At 43.2% G+C, this 26378-nt stretch overlaps 1 protein-coding gene across 1 annotated transcript in view; it reads left to right on the top strand.

The window, feature by feature from the left end:
• The window catches only part of Anxa3 (annexin A3), a 54648-nt gene extending 40565 nt beyond the window's left edge, over positions 1–14083 (top strand). The window contains exons 10-13 of the mRNA XM_005068132.4: positions 473–568; positions 3698–3756; positions 6269–6391; positions 13627–14083. Coding sequence (XP_005068189.1) covers positions 473–568; positions 3698–3756; positions 6269–6391; positions 13627–13686 — 338 coding nt within the window. The 3' untranslated portion in view covers positions 13687–14083. The remainder of the gene's footprint in view (positions 1–472; positions 569–3697; positions 3757–6268; positions 6392–13626) is intronic.
• The last annotated feature ends 12295 nt before the right edge of the window (positions 14084–26378 follow it).

Genomic DNA, 26378 nt, shown 5'->3' on the forward strand with positions numbered 1-26378 from the left:
AAACAGGACTAGTAAGGTGACTTCTCAGGGAAAGGCATTTGCCACCATAAAGGCACTTGCCATCAAGTCTGATCACTTGAGTTTGGTCCCAGGAACCCATGTCATGAGAGGAGAAACCCCCACACATGTATACACACACACACACAAAATTAATACTAGGAATGTTTTAAGGAATCTTCCCACTTAACATTCTGCAGCATGCAAAGCACATATGGCCACTGGCCACAGCATTGATTCCTGACGCTGCTATAATTTAAAAATAGATAAGTTATTTGTCACAGACCATTTCAAGCTGTTTTAACTGTTTCAAGCTGGTGGGGAAGGGGGTTCAGTCTCCACTGTGCTCATCTTTTGATGGCCGAGGTTCTGAGCTTGCTGGTTGATCTGCTACATCTTGCATTTTTAAATGTGAAATATATTCAAGTGTGGCCCTCTGGGATGCTTTAAATATTTTTATGGTGCTACTTTTTAGCATTTGATGAGTACAAAAATATTAGCCAGAAGGACATTGAGGACAGCATTAAAGGAGAGTTATCTGGGCACTTTGAAGACCTGCTGCTGGCCATAGGTAAGCCCTTGAATGTCAGTAAATGGAATGATTTCTCCTTCTTTGAAGTCCGTGTCAATGTGAGCTAATTTTAAGAATCCTGACTGATCCGTGTGTGTGCTCTACTGCCTCCAGCAGTCCATGTAGAAACAGCTATCTCAACAATATTGTTAAACAGTATATAGAGAAGTTATGTACTTACTTCTTACCTTGCCTTTTAAATCTGCACTTGACTTGTAGTAGTGTTTAGATTATACCCTCTTTGAAAGTTGAATATTACATTCCACTTGCATTTTTATTGAGCCCTTGTTGAAACTGCGCCCTAATCAATGTGGTATCCCACTGCATTTGGTTATCTCAGGACGATGTCAGTTTCTTCCCAAACTGGAGCCAAGGTCAGAGCTATAGATCTCTTCCTCTTTGGTTGAGTAATCAGATGGGATTCAGGCAGAATCCATTCCCATATAGACACATACATTAACGAGTGATTGGGAATGCTGCTACATCGGCAGAGAGGTCTCACTCACTCACTGAGAGAGAGCCTCAAAAGAAAGGTGAGATTAAAGGAGCAGGTATCACTGAAAGACAGATTCTTGACGTGTAACTGGAGTTTTCTTTTCAGCCTAGTCCTGCCTAGCCTACAGCTGCTTTAGTCCCAAATAAACAATATATTAATTATAAAACTGTTGGCCTATGGCTAGCTAATTTGATAGCTCCGTCTTAATTATTAACCCATTTCTATTAATCTAAGTATTTCCATGTGGTCTCATCTTATCAGAGAAGGGTCTGGACCTGTTACCCCTTCCTGGGCTACATGGCATCTCTCGCAGCACCTCTCTGCCTCTCTTCCCCAGAATTCTCCTCGTCTCCTAGCCCCACCTTTCTTCCTGCCTCTACTGGCCAAACAGTGTTTTATTAATCAACCAATAAGAAAAACATGTAAACAGAAGAACATCCCCCATCACTGGCCTCTTTAGTGAAGAGTCAAACAAACATGTTAACTCTCTCCCTCTATTTTTCTCTTTTCTCTCTCTGTCTCTGTCTCTCTCCCTCTCTCACTCACACACAGGGCAAGGGAGTTGTCTAGGATATCTCTATTTAGGGGCACAGTAGAGCCAACTGCAGAATTCCCATTGGAGAATGCCTAGACTCTGAACACCTGTCAGCAGGAAATCATTCTTAACATCTAACATAGTAATTCACAGCACCTGTGGTAAAATCACAATAGTTGATTCCTAAGGGCGACTTCTTCACTGGTTCCTGGGATTCATCCTCCAAATGCTAGTTCCCATCTCTGAAGAGTGACTCTTAATTAAGATGCCTTAACTTTACTTTTTAAGCAAATTCTGTGTGCTGGGTATCATGTTAAGCTCCTCACAAATGTCAACTCAGTTAAAACTTTGACAGTCCTTCAAAACAGGTTTGTCCCCTTGGTGACACAGTAAACTTGGGACTCAGATAGATTGACTTCCTTCAACCGTGGGCAGTTGAGTTTGTGAAATGAGCTGATAAAGGAATATGGTCTTCATTTTAATGCTTGTGCAAGATCTGGGCAAACCAGAATTTAGGAGCTTATAGCAAGTTGTAGTTTGGTCAAGACAGTGAAGTGGGCAGGAAATAGGCAATTGTGAACGGTGGTGATGGTTATAATTGAAGTGTCTCCTCCAGTCTCCCTTCTGACAATGCTGGATGCCAAAGTAAGTTACTTCCCTTATTTTCAGATACGAAGAGCAAACATGATACTTAAAATAAAGAAAAGGCCAGCTAAAGGAAAGGAAGGACTATGTTGAGAAGGAGTGTATATGTCTAGTTGTGGGGAGGTAGTTGAAAGCTTCACAAGATAAAAGAAATCATAATGGGTTTGGTCAAATTCCTAAAGCCTAATACTTGTTGAAGAAAATTTAGGTAGTACAAATGCAAATGGTTCATCTCTTGTCAGACAACAACACATCTAAAGTTTTCCTTAAGTCCTATACAGATACTGTATTAGCTACCTTTCTGTTGCTATGATAAAAATACCATCATCAAGGCAACTTAGCAATGAAGGGAAGGGTTTATTTGGGCTTATGGTTTTAGAGAGATGAGAGTTCATAATGGAAGGGACAGCATGGCAGCAGGTACAGAAAGTTCAGAGCTCACATCTTGAACTACAACCAGGAAGCAGAGACTGAACTGGAAGTAATTTAAGGATTTCAACTCTCAAAGCCCACCCCCAGTGATATAATTCCTCTAACAAGGACACACCTCCTAAACCTCCTGAAACAGTGCCATCAGCTGGGAATCAAATGTTAAAATCTCAGGGAATATAGAGGAGGTTTATCATTTAAACCATCACATACAGCAAGGCTTTAGCTTTCCTTAAGAGTATGTAAGCACTATCAGGAAAATCAAGAATTTGTCTAAGCCCCAGTCTTCATTATGAAGTCCATTCACTCACTTTTGGTCAGATGCCTGCCTTTGCAGATTTAAGAGCATGAAAACCTCTGTGCTGTGTGAATAGGTTTGTTCTCTATAGAATTTATCTTCCTATATATTTGCACTTCATCTCAAGAACAATTGATTTACCTATGTTTTTGTGAGTATTCTCTTTCTGGTTTTATTTCTGTTTTCCTTGCAATTTCATGTCATAATAAATATTTGGGAGACTGTAAAGTATTTTAGATTTTAAACTTAAGTTGTACGTAGTTTTTCCAACACAGTCAGTCTCACTAGCCTATACCTCCTAGTCCATTCGTTTTAAAGGAAACTCCTTCCATGAGGAGAATGGGTTAGACACTGATGTTCAACACCCTTTTTAGGCACTAGGTTATTTGTAGCCACATCTCCACAGTCACTGGTTGCACAAGGTGTTCATTGGTGGCCAAAGATGTTGAAGCCCAGGAAGTTATGACGATAGGATGAGGCATGCAGTGTGTCTGAGATGTGGATTGAGTCAGACATGTGGGAGTGTCTTTGACAGATCATTTTATTTTTCCCATGGCTGAACACAATTCCCATCCCAAAGTTCTGTACAAATATGACACTGTGAGGCTCTGGGATCCAGGGTTAGCAGCTTTTCTCTCATTCTAAGTAAAAGTCGGTACTGAGATTGCCTCAGTTCCTATTAAGTGAGACTAATCATTGCTTTGTTTTTTGTTTAATAATAAACAGTTCATTGCACGAGGAACACCCCAGCTTTTTTAGCAACAAGACTTCACCAAGCTCTGAAGGTTGGTCTGGAATTTTCATATAAAAATACTATCTAAGACTCTGGAGATCCTCCATGGAGGGCCTTACTCTCTCTGGGGATCGGAGTGGGGATTGGCTGGGGAGCTCAGGAATCTGGTAGGGGGGGAGGAAGGGGGGAGGAGGGGAGGGAGGGAGCTGGGATTGACATGTGAAACAAACTTATTTCTAATTTAAATTTAAAAAATTAAAAAGAAACCTTATTTTAAAAAACCAAACAAATAAAATTAATCTTTGAAAAAATACTGTTTAATGCTGATGGAATGTCATATTTCATTTCCACTTCAGTGAGTTCCTTTTTGTAGCTGATTTTCTACTAATCTGCCTCAAAGTATAATAACAAATGCACCAGTCAGGGTAGAGGAAGCTTGTAAAGTGTTAGCTAAATCATCTCCCCCACTTGTAGAATGCTAAATCTCAAAAGCCTCCGAGATGCACAGCCTCTCCAGCTACCTTACTCCAGATGAGCCCAGCTGAGTCGGAAACCTGAGCAGGATACTGAGTTGTGTCCTTTAACTGTCTTCATTCCCTGCAGCTGGGTTTAGCTCAGAGTAAATGCCTCCGCGGTTCTTTAGTGGGCATTTCCCATGGCTGTAAAAATATGTCTGACTGAACACCCCATTCTCTTCCCCTCATGCCACCACCAGCCCCAGCTCCCATGTTCAGTGACCTCACAGGCTGTACCTACCAAACTGGCCTTGCTCACTTCCGGAAGTTGGTCACGCCCTCTCCAGCCTTGTTCCTTCTGCCTCAGTCACTTGCCATTTTCCTCTATGGCATCTCTGTGTTTGTCTTTCCTGTCTATAGTGCTCCTCCACCTGAGACGCGCTGCCTTCTTCTGTTTTTTTCTGGTCTCAGTTCAAATGTCTCCTCTTGAAATAACCAACCCTCCCTCGATTATGTGGCCAACTGGCTCTCGTTCTATCGCTCTGCATTCTATTTCTCTGTGTTTTTTTTCCTTATCCTTATCAATACTTATTAAAGTAATTAGATAGTTTGCTATCTCCACCTGGTAGAAAATAAACTCCATGGGGCCAGAATCCACTCATGGCTGTGTGCATGGTGCAGGGACGAATGCCTGGTAGATGTTTGACTGGCATTTGTTGGATGCATCAATAAAGAGAGCCAGCAGCCATATAACAGCCACCCTGGGCTATGTCACGCTCTCTCCCCCATTGACCACTCACCTGCAAACAGCTCTTATGACTCCCGCCTTTCTCCATCTCTGGCGGTTGCTCCAGACGAGTTCACAGCCATTGTTCTCTTTTCTTTAGGCAGCAACCCCATCTGGGTGTGTCTCAGAGTCTCTCCTCTTACTCTCTTGTGCTCATTCTGGGTCTCCCCTGGAATCTGTGCTTCATATTGCAAGTGGACTGCCTTGAAAGCAACCACATTTTTAGATTAAAATATTGTAAGAGTTCTACATATGTGGGATACAGTCAGGTGTTTATTTCATTGTTAACAAGGTCTAGATTTTCCAGAAGTATCATTTGCCATTGTTCATTATTTATATATCCTTAGATGTGGCATCTTTTCTTGTCCTAAACTTTCATACATGTCATGCACACATACACCACACACACACAGACACACACACACACACACACAGACACACACACACAGGAGAGGGGGAGAGAGAGGGAGGGAGAAAGAGAGTCTTTTATAGAGCATTCTTTGCTTCCTATACAAATCCACCCCTCCTTCCCTGATGCATGTATCACGTGCGGCCTGGTCTCTCCAGCGTTGCAATCACAGGTGTGTCTCACTGTGTCCAACACAACCCCGGTTGATTACTTAGGCTTCAGTGTATATGTCACTTTCTTGGGCAGACCTTTCCTAATCTTTCATCTTTCCCAGGCTCCACTAAAACACACCTCTATTTTTTACCCAGTATCTCTCATCTGTCAGGCTAATTATAATTGCTTTTTATTTAATAATTTTATTAGTTCATAGAGAATTTTGTACATGTTTTTGTCATATGCACCTTCCCACACCCAGCTCTTCCCTTTCCAGCCAACTTGGTGTCCTTTTTTTTCCTGATCAAGGTCAATTTGAGCTGGCCACATATTCTCAAATGTGTAGCCTTCCATTGGAGTGTGGTCAACTTAGCAGGGGCTATACTTTTGGAGGACACCGACCCTGCCTCTCTCAGCTGCTAACAGTTACCAATAGGCCAACAGCTAGGGGTGGAACTTTGTGCCCAACTCCCCTTCATGCTGGGACTTGTGTCAGACTAACTTTCTTGTTTTCTAGCCTGTATCCTTCATCGAACTGGAGGATGCTAACCGGGGACATTTCTGTTCTTCATAGCATGGTTATGCTTACTATACGGGCTCAATACACATTTCTCTATTAAATGAATAGTGGAGTTTGGTGCTACATGAGTTAAGAGAAGTTGCTGTGGTTGAATATTGTGTGCACTATTACCTGTCTCATAACTGAATATCTGCATGTCATCATGTGCCCAGTGAGCTTCTCGTGACCTTTTTGTCCCAGGGTGCTGGAACGGATGAATTCACACTCAACAGAATAATGGTTTCCAGATCAGAGACTGACCTCCTGGACATCCGGCATGAGTTCAAGAAGCAGTATGGCTATTCTCTGCACTCAGCCATTCAGGTAAGTCTCCTCTGGAGATAGAAAGACATAGTTCCCCTTCTCTGCTCACAATCTTTCATTTGAAGGCCTTAAAGCATAGCTAGACCTGATTAAACTTCTCTCTTCCTTATCATTGTGTTTTCTGAGTTTAACATAGTTATACCAAAACATCCCTTAAATGTGGGGTCTGGGGACTGGAAAGATAGCTCAGTAGTTAACAGCACTCACTGCTCTTGCAGAGGATCTGGATTTGGTCCCTAGCCCCACATGGCAGCCATCCACAACTCCAGTTCCAGAGGATCTGACAACGCTTCCTGGCTTCTGTGGCCACTGCATGCACATGTTTTGTTTGACCTTAGCCCCTAGATGACACACAAAAGTCTTTGATAATTAAGAGAATTAATCCAGAGTGGTTCCCTGAATCAGTATGGGCACTGAGGTTGAATGAGACCATTTAACAAATCCAGTCACCCAGTACCACACTGACTAGGTACAGAGGCAGAGCCTGAGGCAGGCTCCACATGGACCCCACATGCTGCATGACTCCTTTACCTCTGAGTTCTTAAATACTCTACAAACTTTCTCAGGAATCAGCTTTAGAGACCCAGGCTGGTACCTGCTGAAAATTGTTGCCCAGCTGGGCCAGGACTAAGGGGTTTGTAACCAGTAGCTGACAGGAAGTGTAGAGTCCCAAGACCAGCTGCAGGATTATTTAAATTGTGCAGATACTGATTCTTGGCAGGATCTACCCCTCCAGTCCTAGGACTCTGAAACCCTGATCTCTGAGGAATGTGAAACCTAGCCATGGCCACAGAGAATGCCTGGCCTAGGCCACATTCCTGTGTCACTTTGAGTAGTTGGAGTCTTTCCACCTACCCACAATGCAGTCCTACCCATGACAGACACCCTTAACAGGGCACAAATATGGGCCTGGATGTCTCTAAGCACCTTGGGAGCATTCTAGCCTCGGGGCCCACAAATGATTTTTTTAAACAAATGAATAAATGTATTTATTCACTTCAACCAGACATCTAGATTTGCTCACCACATTCCTCTGTGCTTTGAAAACCAGCGCCTTTGTTTTCATGCTAAACTTTGGCAGAGAAAGATGCATGGGTAAGTTGAAATCATAACTGATCCCAAAGAGCAACAGGCTCTTCCTAGGTCTTAGCATGGATTTCGTCAGCAGCCCACACTCGATTCTATTTGAATTGATCCTGACACATTACAATAGTTTCAATCATCATAGGAAGGCTCAATAACGTTAACCACATTGTACTTGGGAAGGCAGAAAAGCAGACTCATACATTTTCTAACAATTGTCAGTAACAAGGTTGACTCACCAGGGGGCTTTCGCTTCACCCTCAGTCAACCAGAAAATTTGATTAAGCTGAGGTTCTCTGTCCCCCAGTGGTCTGGGTAATGGAGAGTTATTGTAATAGGAAACATTTAAACTATTTGTAGTTCTATAAAAAGGAAGATCCATCATGGAAGAGTCCAGTTTGTGATGTGAACTAACACAGATTCCTTTCTCTCTACCTCCTACACAGCGTCAGGTAATCTCACTCACGCTGTCTTGACCAGCCAGTGAGACCTTCAAAGCTGGTTGCTTCTGACAGTTAGAAGTCCGTGTTGTGCACATCCCAGTCTTTGATGCTGTCATCTGTACCATGCTTTTTCCTTTGGACTACGGTCTTGCTCCCAAATCATGACCCAGAGACTTATTCTTAGTTTTGAATGCTGTGCCTTAGCTTAGGCACATTTCTGGCTAGCTCTCTTAACTTAAATTAACCTGTTTTTCTTACCTTTTGCCTTGGGCTTTTTACCTTTCTTACCCCTGTATGTCTTGCTTTCGCTGCTTCTTGTGTTTGCTGGCTGGTGACTGGCAGCTGCCTAGCTTCTTGCTCTCTCTGTGGCCCTCATTCTCTCCTCCTTCTTCTCCTCTTTCTTCCTGCCTAGATTTCTCTTCATATTTATTCTCTCTGCCTGCCGGCCCCACCTGTACTTTCTCCTGCCTAGCTATTGGCTGTCCAGCACTTTATTAGACCAATCAGGTGCCTTAGGCAGGCAAGGTGAAACAGCAACACATCTTTACATAATTATACACACATCCTTACATCATTAAACGGATACAGCAGAAACAAAAGTAACACCTTTATACAGTTAAAGCAATATTCTGCAGCATAAACAAATATAACACATCTTTGCCCAGCTAAAATAATATTCCACAACAGTCATCATTTCCTTTTTCTGATTACTCAGACACTGGACTGCGTGTTGACCCCTCTTGGGGGCAATGACTGGTGACGAGGAGAAGGAAGGGAAAAGCAGAGGTGAAAAAAAAAGCATCTTTTCCTGACAAGAACAGTTCAGGTGTGATGATACATGTCTATGACACCCATTGCTTAGGAATGGCTGAGGCAGGAGGATTTTTGGTGTGAGACCAGCCTATACTACATAGTGAGGCCCTGTCTAAAAAAGATATTAATGGAAATTTTGATGAAACTACATTTTTGTTAGACTTTCCTGGTCAGTAATAATAAAAAGTGCTCTATAAGCGCAATATAGCAACGACCCTAAGTAATCTCATAGTCTATAATATAGACTCCACATGAAGGTTTGAAGTAGGTATTAGCATATATGATAATTGGAACAACATAGTCTAGCCAAGTCCTAGATAAGCAGTATGGAGGATAGAATACAGGACTTGATAGAAAAGACACTTGGGGCTTGGAAAGGACTATCTCTCAGAGCAATGGGTCTGAGTCTGCCTATCTAGTCAACAACAGAACCTGGGTGCCTCCTCCGGAATTCGTCTGGTTACCAGGCTCCTAAGATGCATCCTAGAAATAGACTCCTGGTAAGGGACAGAAGGAAAGAAACCTCAAGTCAATTGCTTAACTAGAAGAATCTACTTTAGGGAATGCTCAGGCATAAAATAGTGAAATGAGTTCATCCAGAATTCCAAAATTAGAGAATTTGTGCCATATTCCTCTAATCACATCTAATCTAAGTGGATGCTATGTGCCAGACTTGGGGCTAAAGTTACAAAGGGAAAGAAGTTTTTGCTCCTATGAAATTACAGATACATGTAAAAATCACTAATGTGAGGGTGGGAGACATGGTAATAAGAGATGATGTAACAGGAGGATTTAACTGACAGGAGTGACTTCTGTGGGGGAATGATGACTCTGATCTGCAAAGTGAGCAGGCATTAGCAAGCCGACGGTTGTGCCTGTATGCAGCTAGTTAAGCATCCTACAGAGGGAGCTGCAAATGGAAATGTCTTGGGCAGAAGAAACAGTGAAAGCAGGGCACAGGGGCTATGCCTTGCAGGAATCCTCAGCACTATTTAAATATTCCCATCGTTAGTACATGGGATTGTGAAGTGAATGAGAATGTTACACAAGAGAGTCCCTTGGTCATTAAGAAGATGCTGGTGACTGTGAAGAATGACCTAAACAGAGACTAGGAGAGATGTGGGATGATGAGTTAGGTGACAGGGACACACCTCACTGGAGTACATGGGAGTGAGATAGTAGTCATGCAAAGAGAACAGAGAGCAGAGGCTCAAGAGGTACTAGGACTTGGTGTGAGAAGTGAGGAAAATGTGTCAAGGATGACTCACAGGATTCTACCTCGGAAAAGAGAAAGAAGTGCCATTTCCTACAAGAGAGTCAGGTCTTAGGTATCTTTCTTTGGGGCAGTGTGATGAAGTTCCTGGTCTTGCATGTCTTGAGTTTGGGATGTGCTAGGAACCAGTACTTGGAGAGGTCAGTGAAACTATTGCTACTGTAGGTATGTTGTGAGAGTCAGTGTCCTGGATACCTTCTATTGCTGCTATAAACACCCTGAGGAAAATAACTTCAAGAGTCAGTCATAGTGGCACTTGCCTTCAATTCCAACACTCGGGAGGCAGAGGCAAGAAGATATCTATGAGTTTGAGGCAAACCTTGCCTACATAGCAAGTTCCAGGCCACCAAGAACTACACAGTGAGAATTATAGATAGATAGATAGATAGATAGATAGATAGATAGATAGATAGATAGATAACAAGCCATCCTAAGGGATAAAGAGTTCATTTTTGGCTTGCAGTTTAATCCATCATGGTGTGGCATCAGTCAGTGGGAGGCTGTTATCAGGAGCAGGAAACTGTCTGGTCATGGTCACCTGCATTCAGAAAGCAGGAAGAGAATATTAAAGTGGGGCCATGGTGGAAAAAAGAAATAAACAAACCTACATGTCCACCCTTAGTGACGTACTTCCTCCAGCAAGGCTCTACTTCCTGGAGGTCCTATAACTTTCCTAAGCAGTGCCACCTGCTGGGCACCAGACACAGGAACCTATGGAGGACATTCCCAATTCAAACTGCCACCGTCATGTTTCTGAATAAGGGTGTCAGTTCCACAGAGAGAAAATAGGGATTGAGGAAGAGAAAGCTTAGAGTTGAGCTTTACCCATCACTACTGCATAATGCAGCAGACAAGATGAAGGTGGGAATGCCTGAGGGGAGGGAGAACCTTCAGGCTGAGTGGTAGAACAGAAGTCAAGGGAAGAGTATGCTCCAGGAGAGTGAATGAAGAAGATGCTGTATCATGATGCTGTATCCTGCTAACAGAATGTAAGCTTAGGGCTGGGAAATGTTTGTGCTATAGAGGGGTAGGATGGTTGTTGGGCGTGATTTATAAAATAGTAAGAATTAATGGCTTGGGCACTTAGATTAATAAATTTATAGTCACACCAATGGCAAAGAGATGAGAGTTTAGACTATATCTGTAGTAACATGAAAAGAAACTGTTATAAAGGAGCAATTGTCTGTACGGATAAAATGTGGGAAGAAGCCAGGAGGACAGAGAACCATGAAGTGTGTTACCAGCAGTCAGCAGAGTATTTTGTTCCTTTCTCAAGAGGAATATTTTGGGGGGAGAGATAATTGAGATGGCCTTTCTCATGTAGTCCAGGCTGGTCCTAAACTGCATATGTTGCCACAAGTAATGTTAAATTCCTGATGCTCTTGCCTCTGCGTGAAACATGCTGGAATTACCGGCATGGGCCACCATACCTGACTACTTAAGACGGGGCTTCTCTATGTGGTCCTGGCTGTCCTGGAGCTCATTATGTAGAGCAGGCTGGCCTCAAACTCACAAAGATTCACCTGCCCCTGCCTCTGCCTCTAGAGTGCTGGGATTAAAGGTGTGAGCCACTATGACTGGCTCCATACCTTACTCTTAAGAACAATAAGTAGGGTGTAATTCAGAAGCTGCAAATGTTGCACAAAGTTCTTTTTAACCTAGAAAAACATTTTGTGAAACAGCACTTCTAAAATGCAGTATAAATCGACTGTCTAGCAGGGTGATGAGGACAAATATTTGTTTAGTCCCTATAGCAAATAACAGCCCTTTTCTAAGCCTCTTGGGTATCCTTTTGTTTGTGTGAGTGTGTGTGTGTGTGTGTGTGTGTGTGTGTGTGTTCATGCAACTTGTGGAAGTGGTTCTCTTCTTACACTGTGTGGATATTCCGGGGATCACACTCAGATCGCCAAGCATGTACCTTTACCTGGTGAGACACTGCACAGTGGGACGTCTTTTCTTGACCAGTCAAACCCAATCATTGTGTAAAGCTCTGCTCAGAGCAACGGGAAGCCCTCTTGAAATAGAGCTAGAGCGGGGCTGACTGCCAACAGTTTGAAAGGAGGTTGCATATGGCGAAGCAAGACAGGCAAGCCAAGAGAGGGGAGAACTGATTCCACCATCTGCAACAGCAGCAGAACGTGTGTTGCCTGAGTTGTGTCCCTGCTATGACGCTATGCCTGCCTTCGCCACTCAGTGACTTTTCTTTATTTCTCACTTGACCCTCACTCTAATATCCACCTGAGCTACGCCTTTCCAAATATGAACTTCAGTGACAAGATGTGGTCACAGACTAGGTCACGCAAATAAAATAGAAACAAATATGAAGTTTTAAGGTGAGCCAGTTAAAGTGCTGAGTTTTGCCCCTGGTGCTGTCTTTTGCAGAGAGAGAGTGTGTGGCCACTGTGCTAACCCCTTCAGCTGCCATGGTTATCTTTTCTCAACCAGAACATTTCTCTGCTGGCTTAGAGGTTGCTAAGCCTCCTCTCAGGGCTGTGGTAGGCTCATCTCACCAGTGCAAAGTGGAGTTGTTATGTGATAAAACTATCCTTTGACAGACACAATACATGTCTGCTAGCTCCAGATACGGATCCCATGATAGACGAAAGGACGGAGACCACGAAGATCCAACTCAGTGAATCAATGAGCCTTACTGGGATTACTTACAGCAATGTGGGTGAGGGCTTACTTACAGGCTCAGAAATGACTCAGAGATAGCTATAGACAGGCCCACTCCAGCATGGGTGACAGCTCACAAAAACCAGGACCCTGGAGCACACTGCACAGCCTACAGGCAGCTCAGCAGGTTGGAGAGCGTCCTTTCCAAGCGACCCTAGTCTAAACCTTTCAGGCAGCTCAGCAGGTTATTACTTCTCCCAAGCAGATGATTTGGTCTCACAGTCTTTGCAGCTTGGTTGTCTGGGAGGGACTCTTACTTTTTATTGCTTACTCTGGCAGGGAGGGGCCTAGTGAATCCTTTCAGTTTGAGGGACTTCCTGAAGCTATTTTGAGTTGTTTACCTTCCAGCTTAAGGAGCTTCCCTGCCAGATAGAATGTTTGAGTCTCTGAGGAAACGGTCACCTCTCTAACCCTCTGTATTTCTCACTTAACTATTACAAGGAGATAAGGAGAGTTCACACTCTGCTGCCTTAGTCAATACAAAATAAACTTCTCCTTTAAGCTTTTTATGTTGGAAATTCAACCCCGGGCTGTATGCATGTTAAGTTCACTACAGACCACTGAGTGACACCTCCAGTTCCCCAAGGTAATGTTTGAGTTACAAATGGGAGTGCCAGATTAACATTCATTATTATTAAACTACAGTCTTTAGATGCTATGTTACCACCTAATGTGTAATATCATGTAGTTGTTGAAACTTGCTTTTTTTTAAGTCCTAGTTGAAATTCTGGATGATTTGAACATTATATATTGCAGAGAAATGCTAGGTAGGACTGTAACTGCACTCAAGTACAAAAGAATGCAGGCACTGGAGGTGTGCTACCTTGAACAGGGCAGCCCGCAGGTCTCCCGCCCAAGTGACTTCCCTAACGCTATAGGGTCCGATTCAACTCCAGCCCCCTCATTATTTATGGTACGTTTTTCTCTGTTGTTCCTGTCCTTTACAGTCAGATACTTCTGGAGACTACAGAGACGTGCTCTTGAAGATCTGTGGAGGAGATGACTGAAGAAGATGCTACTGCCCTGTTGACAGGCCTCGGCAACAGCAAAGGCTCCGCTTAAAACTTTCCTATAGTGTTCCACGGTGCAGACAAATGCAAGACCGCAGCCTATCTGCCTGCTAAGGATCGTCGTTGTTCAGTGCAAGGGCAAAAGGAAACATGATTTTATAGTAGAGCATCTCATTCATAATGTAAAGGTTTATAAGGGAAATTTAATCTGCAATTAAAGACCTACTAATAATTTTCTGTTTTGCTTAGGAAGTTGGAATCAGAGTAGTCTAAATCAGGATACTAAAAATAGTTGCCTTTGTTAAATATAATTTGTGTGTGCTTTCAGCGTCTACCAATACTGTGTGTTGCCTGGCGCCGACAAGTATCTTAAAATACACTTGCTGTAAATGCTGTTGCTGCTTTATTAATTATCTTATTGGTGTGGTCTAAAGAAATAATAGTGAAATGGCGTGGAAGTGCATACCTGCAACCCCAACACTCAGAAGGTGGAGACAGGGGGATGAATAGTTTGGATCATCTTTGTGAAGCTGCAGGAAACATAAAGAAGTCCGTTAACAACTCAGTGTGGTTGAGGCTCAGGACTCGGGAGGAGAATGGTATCCTATGGATTTTTGTCAGGGAAATGAAGTAATAATATGCTGGAAGCTGGCAGGAAAAACAGAAGGGTTGCTGGCGGATATTTCCAACTTTCCTGAGGAACCTGTGAAATGGATTTCTGTCTGCCAGCAAGAGCCACATCCGTATCTTCCCTTTCCCTAGTGGATGAGTTACCTGGCTCCCTGTTGACGAACACTTCTGGTGCACATCCATAGCTAGTGCTCACCCTCAGGTTTCTAGGTCCCTACCAGGCTATTCCAGTTCACAGAACTCTACACAGGGGTAGCTCCAGCATATGACAGTCTGTCCCTCTCCACTCTGCCCCAGAGTCATAGTCATGGCTGCTTTGGAATTTCCCAAAGGCCTCTGGCTATTCTATTTCCTATATCTATAACAAAAACCTTCTTCCCACCCATGGGTCAGTCAGTTTGTCAGTTTCTCTGTGTCTTTGCTTAGGCCCCTGGGTTTCAGCACCAGATGTTGAAGGGATCAGACCCCTACTCAACTCCCTGCTTTAGCAGCCTTGACAGACTGCATAAATGACCCAGCAAGATGTAGGCCTCTGGCTCAGCACATGGTGCTGAGTTTCTGATCTCCTGACCCTGCCGGACCTGCTCCAGCCATGCCTCCACTTACAGTCACTAAATTTAACTAATATTTTTAAATTAAATTGTTTTCATATAATATATTTTGATCATTTTTACTTCCCCCAATTCTTCCCAGATGCTCTGCACTTCACTACCCACCCAACGTTATGTTCTTTCTCTCTTTCATGAAACAAATCAAACCAAAGAACCCCACAAAGCAAAAACAGCACACACAATCGAAACAAAACAAACAAAAAAGCCAAAACAAAATGAAACAAAAAGTTCTCCAAAAAGGAAAGAAAACATTGAGTTTGTTTTATATTGGTCAACTACTGGTGGGCGTGGGTGTTGCCCTGAACTGTGATTGATATATATACACAATGAGACTCCATTGGAGAAAACTTGTAGGAACTCTGGCATTACACTGACCCTGCCCCCCTGATGACAGGTAGGGCATGCACAGTGGCGTGGCCACGTCATCGCTATGTCACTCATTACGAGGCTGCATAATGACTCAGTACACATGCTCAAGCTTCCCCTTTTAAGGGAGCACCTCCATGTGGTTGGTCTCTCTCTTATTTTATTTCTCTTATCTCTCTCCTCTCTCGCGCTCTCTCTCTTTCTCCTCTGCCCGGGTTGGTTCCTTCTCACCCCACTTCCTTTCCTGCCTACCAATAAACTCCACATGGGACTGTTGGCTCACTGGTTCGTGTCTGGTTACTGGGTAAACTTTAGACATTTAACAACAAAATTGATTTGCCCTTTCCCAGCAGCTATCAAACTTGCAAATAACACTTGGTTAGGGGTGTGTCTTAGGGTTTCTATTGCTGTGAAGAAACTCCATAACCATGACATTTAATTTGGACTGGCTTACAGTTTCAGAGGTTTAGGCCACTACCATCATGGCAGCATTCAGGCAGACATGGTGCTGGAGAAGGAACTGAGAGTCCTCCATCTGGATCCACAGGTGGAAACAGCAACTGTGTTCTGGACATAGCTTGAACATACATGAGACCTCAAAGCCTTCCCCACAGTGACACACTTCCTCTATCAAGGCCACACCTCCCAATAGTGCCACTCTCTATAGGCCAAGCATTCAAACACTTGAGTCTATGGGGGTATTCCTATTCAAACCACCTCATTCCACTCCCTGTCCCCATAGACTTGTGGCCATAACATAATGCAAAATGCATTTAGTTCAACTTTAAAAGTCCCCATAATCTATCACGGTTTCAACAATGTTTAAAAGTCCAAAGTCTCTTCTGAGATTCATGTAATCTCTTAACTGTAATTCCCTATTTAAACAAACAAACAAAAAACATATCACAAACCTCCAACATATAATAGTGCAGGATATTCATTACCATTTCAAAACAGAGGAAAGGAAGCATAGCTAGGAAATACTGTGCCAAAGCAAGACTGATTTTCCAGCTGGAGAAATTCCAAACTCTATCTCCATGTCTGAGGTCAGCCTCTTCAGATCTCCAACTCCATTCAGCTGGGTAGCCTGCAACTCCCTTCTTTGTTTCATCTGCCATATGGTGACAGGGGTGAGGAACAGACGCCTTCCCCACTCCCACCCCTCAATGCCTGTGGCAGTTGGGAGAACTGACCCTGAGGTCATAAGAGCAGGAGAGCCGTCCCTGCCCCTCACCAGCGGGCAGCACTCAGGAGAGTGGTTCCTGCATCTGTCTGGGCAACATCTTAGCTGGCCCTGGTGGTATAGGGGTGTGTGAACCAGACCTGAGGTCACGAAAGTAGGAGAACTGGTCCCACCCCTTGCTCCTTACTGCTTAGCTGGTGCAAAGCTGAATGCTGGAGAGCTCAACCTGATAGTGAGGACCAGGGAGAGCTGGTGGGTTGACCAACCCTGCAACTAGCCAAGTGCAGAACCAGGGCTATGAGTTGGCCTACGGACATCCATCCCATTTATGATCTGCTGGAGCATGTGAAGGGGCAGATCCTACAGATCCAAAGCTTCAGGATCTCCAAGGCACAGGGCAACGGCAGGATATCCGACAGGAGTCCCAGTGAGGGCCCAGTATCGATGGTGTAGCAGAAACCAGAGACCTTGAACCAGACTAATGGCTCTTTGCAATGGACACCTGCAAGTAAAGATATATGGACTAAAGAGTGTACTGTGTGACTCACCGACTGTGTCACACTACAGCTTCCATAATGAGATTTTCTTTTTCTTTCTTTCTTTCCTCTTAAATTAATTTTATTTTAGTTTGAGGGGAAAGTTGCACGGGCAGAGGGTGGACACGAAGGGATGAGGAGATGCATGCTGTGAAAGACACAAAGATTAAATGTTAGAAAAGAATAAAAAGAGCATCTCTCATTCTCTGTACACTGTCCCGTTGTCTCTGTCACTTACATAGTTTTTACTTTAATCATAAGATAATCATATAAAGCAGACATTATTATGACTTTGGTCGATGAGGGAGGATGATTGCTTAAATGCTTAAGACATTCTTGAGATAGCGATATTGATGCTGGAGTTATTTGGGACAGAGCCTGGGCCCCGGCAGCCCTAACAAGCTGGGTTTGGACATTTGTCCTCAATCAGTTAAAGAAATAGGTGATCATGAAAAACTGAAAAGTGGGATTTATTCAATATGGTAACATTCAAAAGAGGAACAAAGAAAGACAGCCAGTGGCCCCCAAGCCCATCCATAAATATGACATTGAAGTTTGACTAGAGGGAAATAGGTTTTCATAACTAAGAATCCTGGTGAGAGCATGGCCCTGGCCACCTTTGACACACTGGTTAGGCTGTCATCTGTCCTGCAAGGGGGTCCAGAAAGCTGACAGTCTCTTTTCTAGAGACAGGCTCCTTTTCAAGGTGGCGTCACCTTTTCCTTCTCCCATCCTGACTGTGGAACTCCTTGGGAAATTTGTCTCCATAGTCTGATAGCCAAAGAGAAGGCAAAGGTGCCTCTTATAGAGTGTGTTCACACTGCTGGGACAGTTCCATGATCTTACCTCAAAAAACAAGAAGATGCTGTTACCTCCAACATCATACATTATTATTATGGTGTGTTAGTCAGTAGTGGTGGCTTCCATTGCCTCCAGTTTCCACAAGGTGGCAGGTCAACTTAAAAGTCAAGCCGTTGGATTTGTGTCCAAATGGCAAAGCCTACTCTACTTGCTTGAGAATAGCTACTCCAACTAGGAACTACTTGGAAACATGTTTCATAGATTGTATGTCACGGTACAGGCATCTTACCATCACTGTAAACTCTTTGTCAATGGAGCACGTGGATAATTCAACTCAGTCCTTTGGTTTCTAGGATTCTTTGGAGGTTTGCATTTGAATAAAATACATACTAAACCCTGTCATGGCTCTACACCAAGAGTATCAGTAAGTCAGCTCACTGAGCCCTGTGCTTAGTCCCTGAAGACAGTGAAGGAGAAACCTTGCAAGCTTGAAGAAACCTGAGCTTGTGATATGGTGAACTGCAGAAGGCAGTAGACTCTAGAGCAGGAATATACTTGGTCTGGAGACTGGGTGATATAAAAATGGCAAATGGAGATACTGGATAGAAGCTGAAAGTGTTTTTGAAGGAACTTTTTACATAATACAACCCCGGTTTTTCCCTCTGTGTGTCTCCTACTGTCCATTTCCATAGCACTTGCATACCATGTGGATAACCTCCCATTTCTGCGGTTATAGTTTGTCTTAGATGCACTGGCTTTGGAATCAGATTGGCTTTGGAATCAGATTGCCCTTGTCTCAAATCTTGGTTTTCCACTTACTACGACAATGTGTAGTAAATCAGTACATAATTGGCAAATATCACTCTCTTTACAACCTGATACTTTAGCTGGGAATAATAGTATTTATACAAAGCTTGTGAATATTTAATAAAATGAAGAATATAAAGGATTTAGCTCCATAAAAATTAGTTAGTGGGCTAGGGATGTGGCTTGCTTGGTGTTTGCCCAGTGTGCACAAGGCCCTGAGTGTAGTTCCTAGTACTGCATACATCAGCAGTAAGTGTTCAGTAATCACACGAAGAGAAGATAAATCAGATTTATTTTAGTCCTACACAGTAGTAATATCTCCAAGTTTGACACTGGAAGTCTTTGGAGAAAATGATTTCCTTGATAGTGAGTTAAATATGTACAGTTTGGTGATGGCAGGGTCAGACAACAGGTCCATGGTTGAGCCAGGAGTCACAGACTTTTACTGTTGTAAATAGCTGTGAGGTTTCAGTAAGTCAGATCAGTGCCCTCAGCCAGTGCCTGCTCCCTGTAAAGTGCTCCGTAAATGCTGGCCATTGTTCTCTGGCTTCGTTTGGAAAAACTTACAAGGCCTTGTACTCATTCAGTTGGGGGATGTGGGATGCTGTAAAGTTCTCTTGAGTTTGCAATTATGAAAGGAGATAAATCTGAGCTCCCGGCAAGTCCCTGCTTACCAAGCCTTGCTTTATGAAGCATGGAAAGTACCCCAAATTTCTTTTCAAAACTACCCAATAAACGAGTAGACTCAGGTCCTTCTGCCTACTCTCTGGATATCCCCTCAGTCCCCGAGAGTTATTGTTAGTTGTTTTGTCCTCAAGCCATTTTGCTGGTCCTTTATTTCTTCCACTTAAGGTAGGCCTAACTTGGTGGTGCTCCTCCACCATGATCAGCCCTGCTGAGAGACCAGAGTTTGCATGTGTTTCCATCGTCTTTCCAAAGTCAAAGACAGAGAGCTTCAGAGGACAGTTACCCAACAGCACTCATGTTGAACAGCTTCCTCAGCACACTTAAAAAAGAAATGCCAGACACCCCAGCCCAAGCCACCCAAACAGGCCGTGTGTGTGTGTGTGTGTGTGTGTGTGTGTCTGTATGTGTGTGTGTGTCTGTATGTGTGTGTATCTGTATGTGTGTGTGTGTATGTGTGTCTGTATGTGTGTGTATGTGTGTGTGTGTCTGTATGTGTGTGTGTGTGTCTGTATGTGTGTGTGTATGTGTGTGTGTGTGTCTGTATGTGTGTGTGTGTATGTGTGTCTGTATGTGTGTGTGTGTGTCTGTATGTGTGTGTGTGTCTGTATGTGTATGTATGTGTGTGTGTATGTGTGTCTGTATGTGTGTGTGTGTCTGTATGTGTGTGTGTATGTGTGTCTGTATGTGTGTGTGTCTGTATGTGTGTGTGTGTCTGTATGTGTGTGTATGTGTGTGTGTGTCTGTGTGTGTGTGTGTCTGTATGTGTGTGTGTGTATGTGTGTGTATGTGTGTGTGTATCTGTATGTGTGTGTATGTGTGTCTGTATGTGTGTGTATGTGTGTGTGTGTCTGTATGTGTGTGTGTATGTGTGTGTGTGTGTCTGTATGTGTGTGTGTGTCTGTATGTGTATGTGTGTGTGTATGTGTGTCTGTATGTGTGTGTGTGTCTGTATGTGTGTGTGTGTCTGTATGTGTGTGTGTATGTGTGTGTGTATCTGTATGTGTGTGTGTGTATGTGTGTCTGTATGTGTGTGTGTGTATGTGTGTGTGTGTATCTGTATGTGTGTGTGTATGTGTGTCTGTATGTGTGTGTGTATGTGTGTGTGTGTGTGTCTGTATGTGTGTGTGTATGTGTGTGTGTGTGTGTCTGTATGTGTGTGTGTGTGTGTGTGTGTGCAGACCATACTGCGCACACAAAAACACTGGCTGTCAATAGCTACATGTGGTCTCCTTGGGCAAAGCTCTATGAGGTACAAAACAAAACAAAACCCACAGTCCAAAGCGACTTTGCAGAACCATAGCGTTGCATTAAAACAACAGCTGTGATTTGTCAACTGACACTGGCCACCTGAGGTGACAATGACATCGAGATCAGTCAGCTCCTACATGAAAGAACATGCCCCATTGAGGAGGAGAAGACAGAGAACAAAGGAGGACACACAAGGAGCTTCAATTACCACCTCCTTTCAGAGTACCAGGCACCCTGGTCTACAATGTCTACCTCAGATACCCTCCACAGATTTCCCATGTGGAAACCTCTATTTCTTTAAACCAATCCCACAAAAGAAAACCCAGGTCATACATTGCAACTTCTATTTAACTGATCTCGTCATGTAAATGTTGACTTTGATTATTACCACACTAAGCAAACTGCCCCAGCCTTCTATTCCTTCAATACTTATTGCACGGTGGCTATGGGTGAGGAATTGTTGCTATGTGTAAGGTCATGAGGATGAATAAAGCCAAGCATTTCCTGGTTTCAAGGAATTGCTGTGCTGTGGACAGAATGTTGTGTTAGAGGGGGTATGGTAAAGAAGCTGGTCACAGAAACTGGTGACATGAACATTAAGGAGAAGGTTTTTTTTAATGTTTTATTTTGTTATGTATACAGTTTTTCATCTGTGTACATGCTTGCACACCAGGAGAAGGCATCAGATCTCATTATAGATTATAGATGGTTGTGAGCCATCATGTGGTTGCTGGGAACTGAACTCAGGACCTCTGGAAGAACCTGCAGTGCTCTTAACGTCTGAGCCATCTCTCCAGCCCAGGGAGAAGGTTTTTATTGTGGGTATAAAAGGGAAAAAATCCAGAACCATCTGGAGAAATCCAGAGTGAAAAGAAAAAGTAGACTGGACATGGCCAGCAAGGTGGACACAGCCAGGGTTGAGAGGGAGGGGACAATAGCAGGGGCAGAGGGGGAAAACCTGACTATTATAAACAGAAGAAACATGTCTGGGAAGAAGGAGTCTGGAGAGACTAGTGTGGACTTTGAAATGTATAACAAGCACTGGTGACTAGAGACTGAGGGACCCTGGAGGCTAGTGTGAGCCTTGACATGCAGCCACGGATACATGTCAATGGAGAGTCATGTCCCTTCTGCCAGAGGTAAGGGAAATGACTCCTTTTGGTAGATGCGAACCAGTTTCACAAGTTCCTGGGGGAAATGCTGGCTTTTACCTAATCACCAGAAATTCTACAGTCTAGTTTGAGCTGGTTTCTGGATATTTAGACAGCCTGAGACCTAATTAATGTCACCCGGGTATTTGGACTACAAGCCTGTGTCCTGGCAGTCCTCACAAATGAAGCTTGGCCACCCATCCACAATATGCCAATTAAAGAGACAATTGTGAAATGTAGAGATGGGAGACCCATTTAATGTAGCCACATTGAGAAGAATTAAAAATATTAAGGCCCAGTGACTCCAAAGTCTCTTTGGGTCACTATAATGAGATTTAGGATTAATGAGAAGACAGGAGGTATGTGCAGCTAATCGCTCTTGGTCAAAGTGTGGTCATAGCAGTTTTAGCACCAACCTCTCCTACAAGATGATCTGACAAATTGTCAGACAATGAGAAATTCTCCTTTGGTCATCAGTCTATCCCTTCTCTCAGCATGGACTCCTGCAGAAACTCTATTCCTTGAGGAACTCTATTCCTCCATTGTTTCAATAGCTAGTCACCAAAGGCAGGGGAACAAGTGTGACTCTCAAGTACCTTCCCTCCTACTAAGAAAGTTACATGGAGAAGGGAGGAGAATAAAGAAAGAACCAGCTAATTAACAAGGCAATGTGGTAGTTGTGAGGAGGGGAAAGCTGGGTTTTCTGTGTAACCTCAGACATGGCTTGCACACTGTTGGAATTTGCAGAACTAAGGCATAAGGTGTCTGGAGGGATTGCTGGGTGTTGCAAGTACACGCTCAAGGCCAGCACTCTGCCACTAAACAATAGCCTCATCCCTCCTTTTAATTTGTATTTTGAGACAAGATCTCATTAAAATGCCCAGGCTGACCTTAAATTCACTATGTAGACTAGGCTAGCTTCAATGTACAATTCTCCTCCTTCAGCCTCTCCTGTAACTGGTGTTGTAGTCTTGAACTACCAGACCTGACTCAGTGTAAGAGTCCTAAGTATAGTGGTTAAGTCCACAGTTAACTCAATGCAGACTCTAATTCCAGCTATGACATTACTAGCAGTGTGGTCATGCATTGTAGCAAATTATTTAAACCTTCTATTCCTTACCAGTGAAGTCTGAATCATAGTAATTAAAGCAGTCTCCAAGGACTACAAAGATTGAGGGAATGGAGGTAAGTACTCAGAACTGTAGTAAAATGGACAGGATGGGAAGATGCTTTTAGAAACACTACGGACAGCTGTGTACCCCTAAAATGAACAGAGGCCAAGAAGGAGCTAGAGCTACACACAGACATAGAAGAGTTGCTTATGATATACCTCTAAATGAAGGGAGCTGACGGAATAACGGGAGAACAAGACAGAAAGACTGAAAGTAACATCGGTGACAACTGTTTCTCTCTGGCTCATCAGATTATACTTCATCTTTTTCTCCTGTTTGTATCTTCTACATTTTAAACAACTTATGGGCTTAATGGTTTTAATTCCTTTAAATGGAAAAAAAGACAGTTTTGTTACCAGAAGGAGCCAAATGAATGGCTGGCTACATCAAGTAAGGTGTCATTGGGGTGTCCCCTTTGAACTGAATATTAGGGAAACTGACTATAGGGGTTTTGAAGACATCAAGATTAGTAGAAATGACAGCTAGCTCCCCAAACTGCCTCAATGATTAATTATTTGATTGCATTGGGAAATTATACTTCAAGGTGTACACACCTGTTAATCTTCAGAAATCAGGCTCTCCCTGGGGATGATCACAGAGCAAAACTCGGGTTTTGACTTGCTTGGTCTTCTTACTTTCTCTGACCTCAGAAATTCTGTGATGGGGTCCTGTCCACGGAAGTCAACCAGAGGCCAGCTCTCTTCTAGAGCCTGCAAAATAATGAGGGTCCTATTGTTGATGTGCAGGCATCGGCAAATGAGGTCTGTGTAGACCCCCAGGCCAGGTGAGAGCCCCTAGAGGATCATCTTGCATGAACGCAGAACTCACTCTCTCCCAAACGGTGATCTAGTTACATGGCCACCAAGGAACATTTCTGCTTCTCCATTTCCTTACCTGAGATGCTGGGATTCCTAAGTACAGAATACCAACAGGAGGGACCACCAAGGCTGAGGCTCATGAGTTATTTCAGATGTGTATGCAGCAGCCAGCTCAGTCTAATAGGAAGACTATACTACATGAAATGCAGGAGAACGCATCCAGTTCATAGTGGCATGTATCTGCAGAGAGGACTTTGTGACAAGGAGTACAGCAATTTTGCCATTGGTGGAGGACTGTAGGCCCAGATCCAAGCTGCCTCGGCAGTCTGAGGAGTTCCCTTCCCCTCAGGCATTCCACTCACTTAAAGGTGGACCCTTGGCTTCACATTAGGCAGAAAAGAGTTTCCAGGTAGGCCAGTAAGAGTATGAAGCAGCCCTGGAGTTTATTAAAATATTTTTTGGGTCATTCTGTGTACCTCCTCGCTGTTCTGGAACTCTTTCCATAGACCAAGCTGACTTTAAACTCAGAGATCCACCTGTCTCTGCCTCCTGAGTGCTGGGATTAAAGGCATGTGCCACCACTGTCCACCTTTTCTTAAAAGATTTTTAAAAAACAGATTTAATAAAATAATGGTGAATAGAAAGATACTCAATGAAAGAGTGAGACACACCCATGTCTGCTTCTCAGAGCATCCCATCTCATGATCTTTACAACAGTCATATGCAAGAGTTAGATGATTTGTGAAGTTACTGTCTTCACAGCATTATCTAACTCAAATGAGATCCATCACATGATAATTTCTGGAATGTACCTAGCAGGGCTATAACTGATAGGGTAAAAGTTTATCCACACAGGGTATTAGGATGTCTTCATGATAGTTAATGATTGCCTTGCTCATGAGACTCTTGGGAAATATTCAGGAGAGAACTGAAGTCTTGCCACAACACATATACAGATCACTAAGTCTTAAACCTGGTTTGTTTGGTTTTGTTTTTTTGTTTTTTTTTTGCAAGACATGGTTTCTGTGTATAGCCTTGATTGTCCTGGAACTCATTCTGTAGACCAGGCTGGTCTTGAATTCATAGGGCTCTACCTGCCTCTGCCTCCCAAGTGCTGGTCCGAAAGTTGGTAACCTTCATAGAAAATGCTGTTAATTATTCTGGAATCTTTAATATTCAGTTGGCTTGAGGCTTCAACCAGACTTGGGAACAAAGGGTTCCTTTTTCTTCCCATGTCTCTCATTTTTCTATCCTGACACCTCCTCCTTTCTCTACCTTTTGTATCCTGAGTCCTGTTTTAGTTCCTGGCTAACTCCGGCACTTGTCAACAAGACAAAGAAAGTTGCTGTGCTGTTTTTTGGTCTGTTTACAGTTATTTCAACTATAAGGGTTCCCTGCCTAGAGACAACAAACTTTCCTCACTTGGTCTAGTCAGCTTCCTTTCTGCGTTCTGTTGCTACTCTGACTGAACCAGGTACTTCCAGAAACTTCTGGGAAGTCCAAAGTTTCCCAGGTTCAGAATCCACCCTGAGGAAACCACCATGAGGCCTCTCCACAGATCCTTCTGGGTTTGCCTCTGGGCACTGCCGTTGTCTGGCTTCTCTTGGGATGTTCTGTATTTCTTTGATTTGGTTGTCCTATCTTTCTTTAAGAAATGTCTCTCAGGTCTTCCCTCCTGAGGTATAAAGCAAAGACTAGGGTGCATCCTGAGCTCAAATATCACCATTTTGTTGTATAACATCAGCAAGTCACTTAGCCTACTGACACATCATCTCCCCTAGTTCTAAGAAAAGAGAGAAAAATGTATCTAATTGAGAAAAATTGCAATTCATAAAAATTACTTGAAAGGCTGAACTTCCAGGAAAGAGAGAATGTTTAGATAGTAGACAGAAATATAAATTAAAGCACCTAACATAAGACCTGAAACATGGTAACCACTGATTTAGGTACTGCCTCCTCCCAGCTCCCCATTCTCTTTGGCCTTATAAAGTACCAATATGAGATTATTTTGACACAGAGGATTTATATTTGACTCTTGGAAACCCAAGAGAAGGTTCCAAATTCTACATGAAACCATGAGTATTTCCATGTCCTAAGTTCCAGCATATTCTTGACTTCTTTGCAAAGAGGGAACTTCTGTTTCCCTTTGGATTTTGGCTTTGTGACTTCACAGGCTCCTCTCTTGCACCCTTTCAGGGTGTGTGTTTCTATAGTGGACACCACCATTCTTAGCAGGTACTACGAGCAATTTATACATGTCACCTCACTCCAACTGAACAATTCCATGATGAAGATAATATTTCCATTTCACAGCTAGAAATCTAAATCTTGGAAAAGTGAAGATCATTCTAGGTTATGTGCCTGGGCAGTTTTAGAACCACTATACAAACGGATTTCTATAGTTCTCAAAACCACCAAGCACTGAGAAGCTAGGTAAGTGATCAACATCTTTGAGTGTTTATTTCTCTGAAAAATATACTGAGGCCATCAATATTAAGATCCACTATGTGCTAAGAATTATTTTTATTAATATTTTATTTTTGTGAATTTCATGCACTTGTATTTACATCATTTCCATTCCTCTTCTCCCTAATTCAATTCTTCTTGTGTATCCCAGCTCCCTCTCAAATTGGTGACCTCTTCTTTATTATCATTGTGTGTGTATGTGTGTGTGTGTGT

Source organism: Mesocricetus auratus, unplaced genomic scaffold (assembly GCF_017639785.1).
Source record: "Mesocricetus auratus isolate SY011 unplaced genomic scaffold, BCM_Maur_2.0 Super-Scaffold_100006, whole genome shotgun sequence".
NCBI classification, from domain to species: Eukaryota; Metazoa; Chordata; class Mammalia; order Rodentia; family Cricetidae; genus Mesocricetus; species Mesocricetus auratus.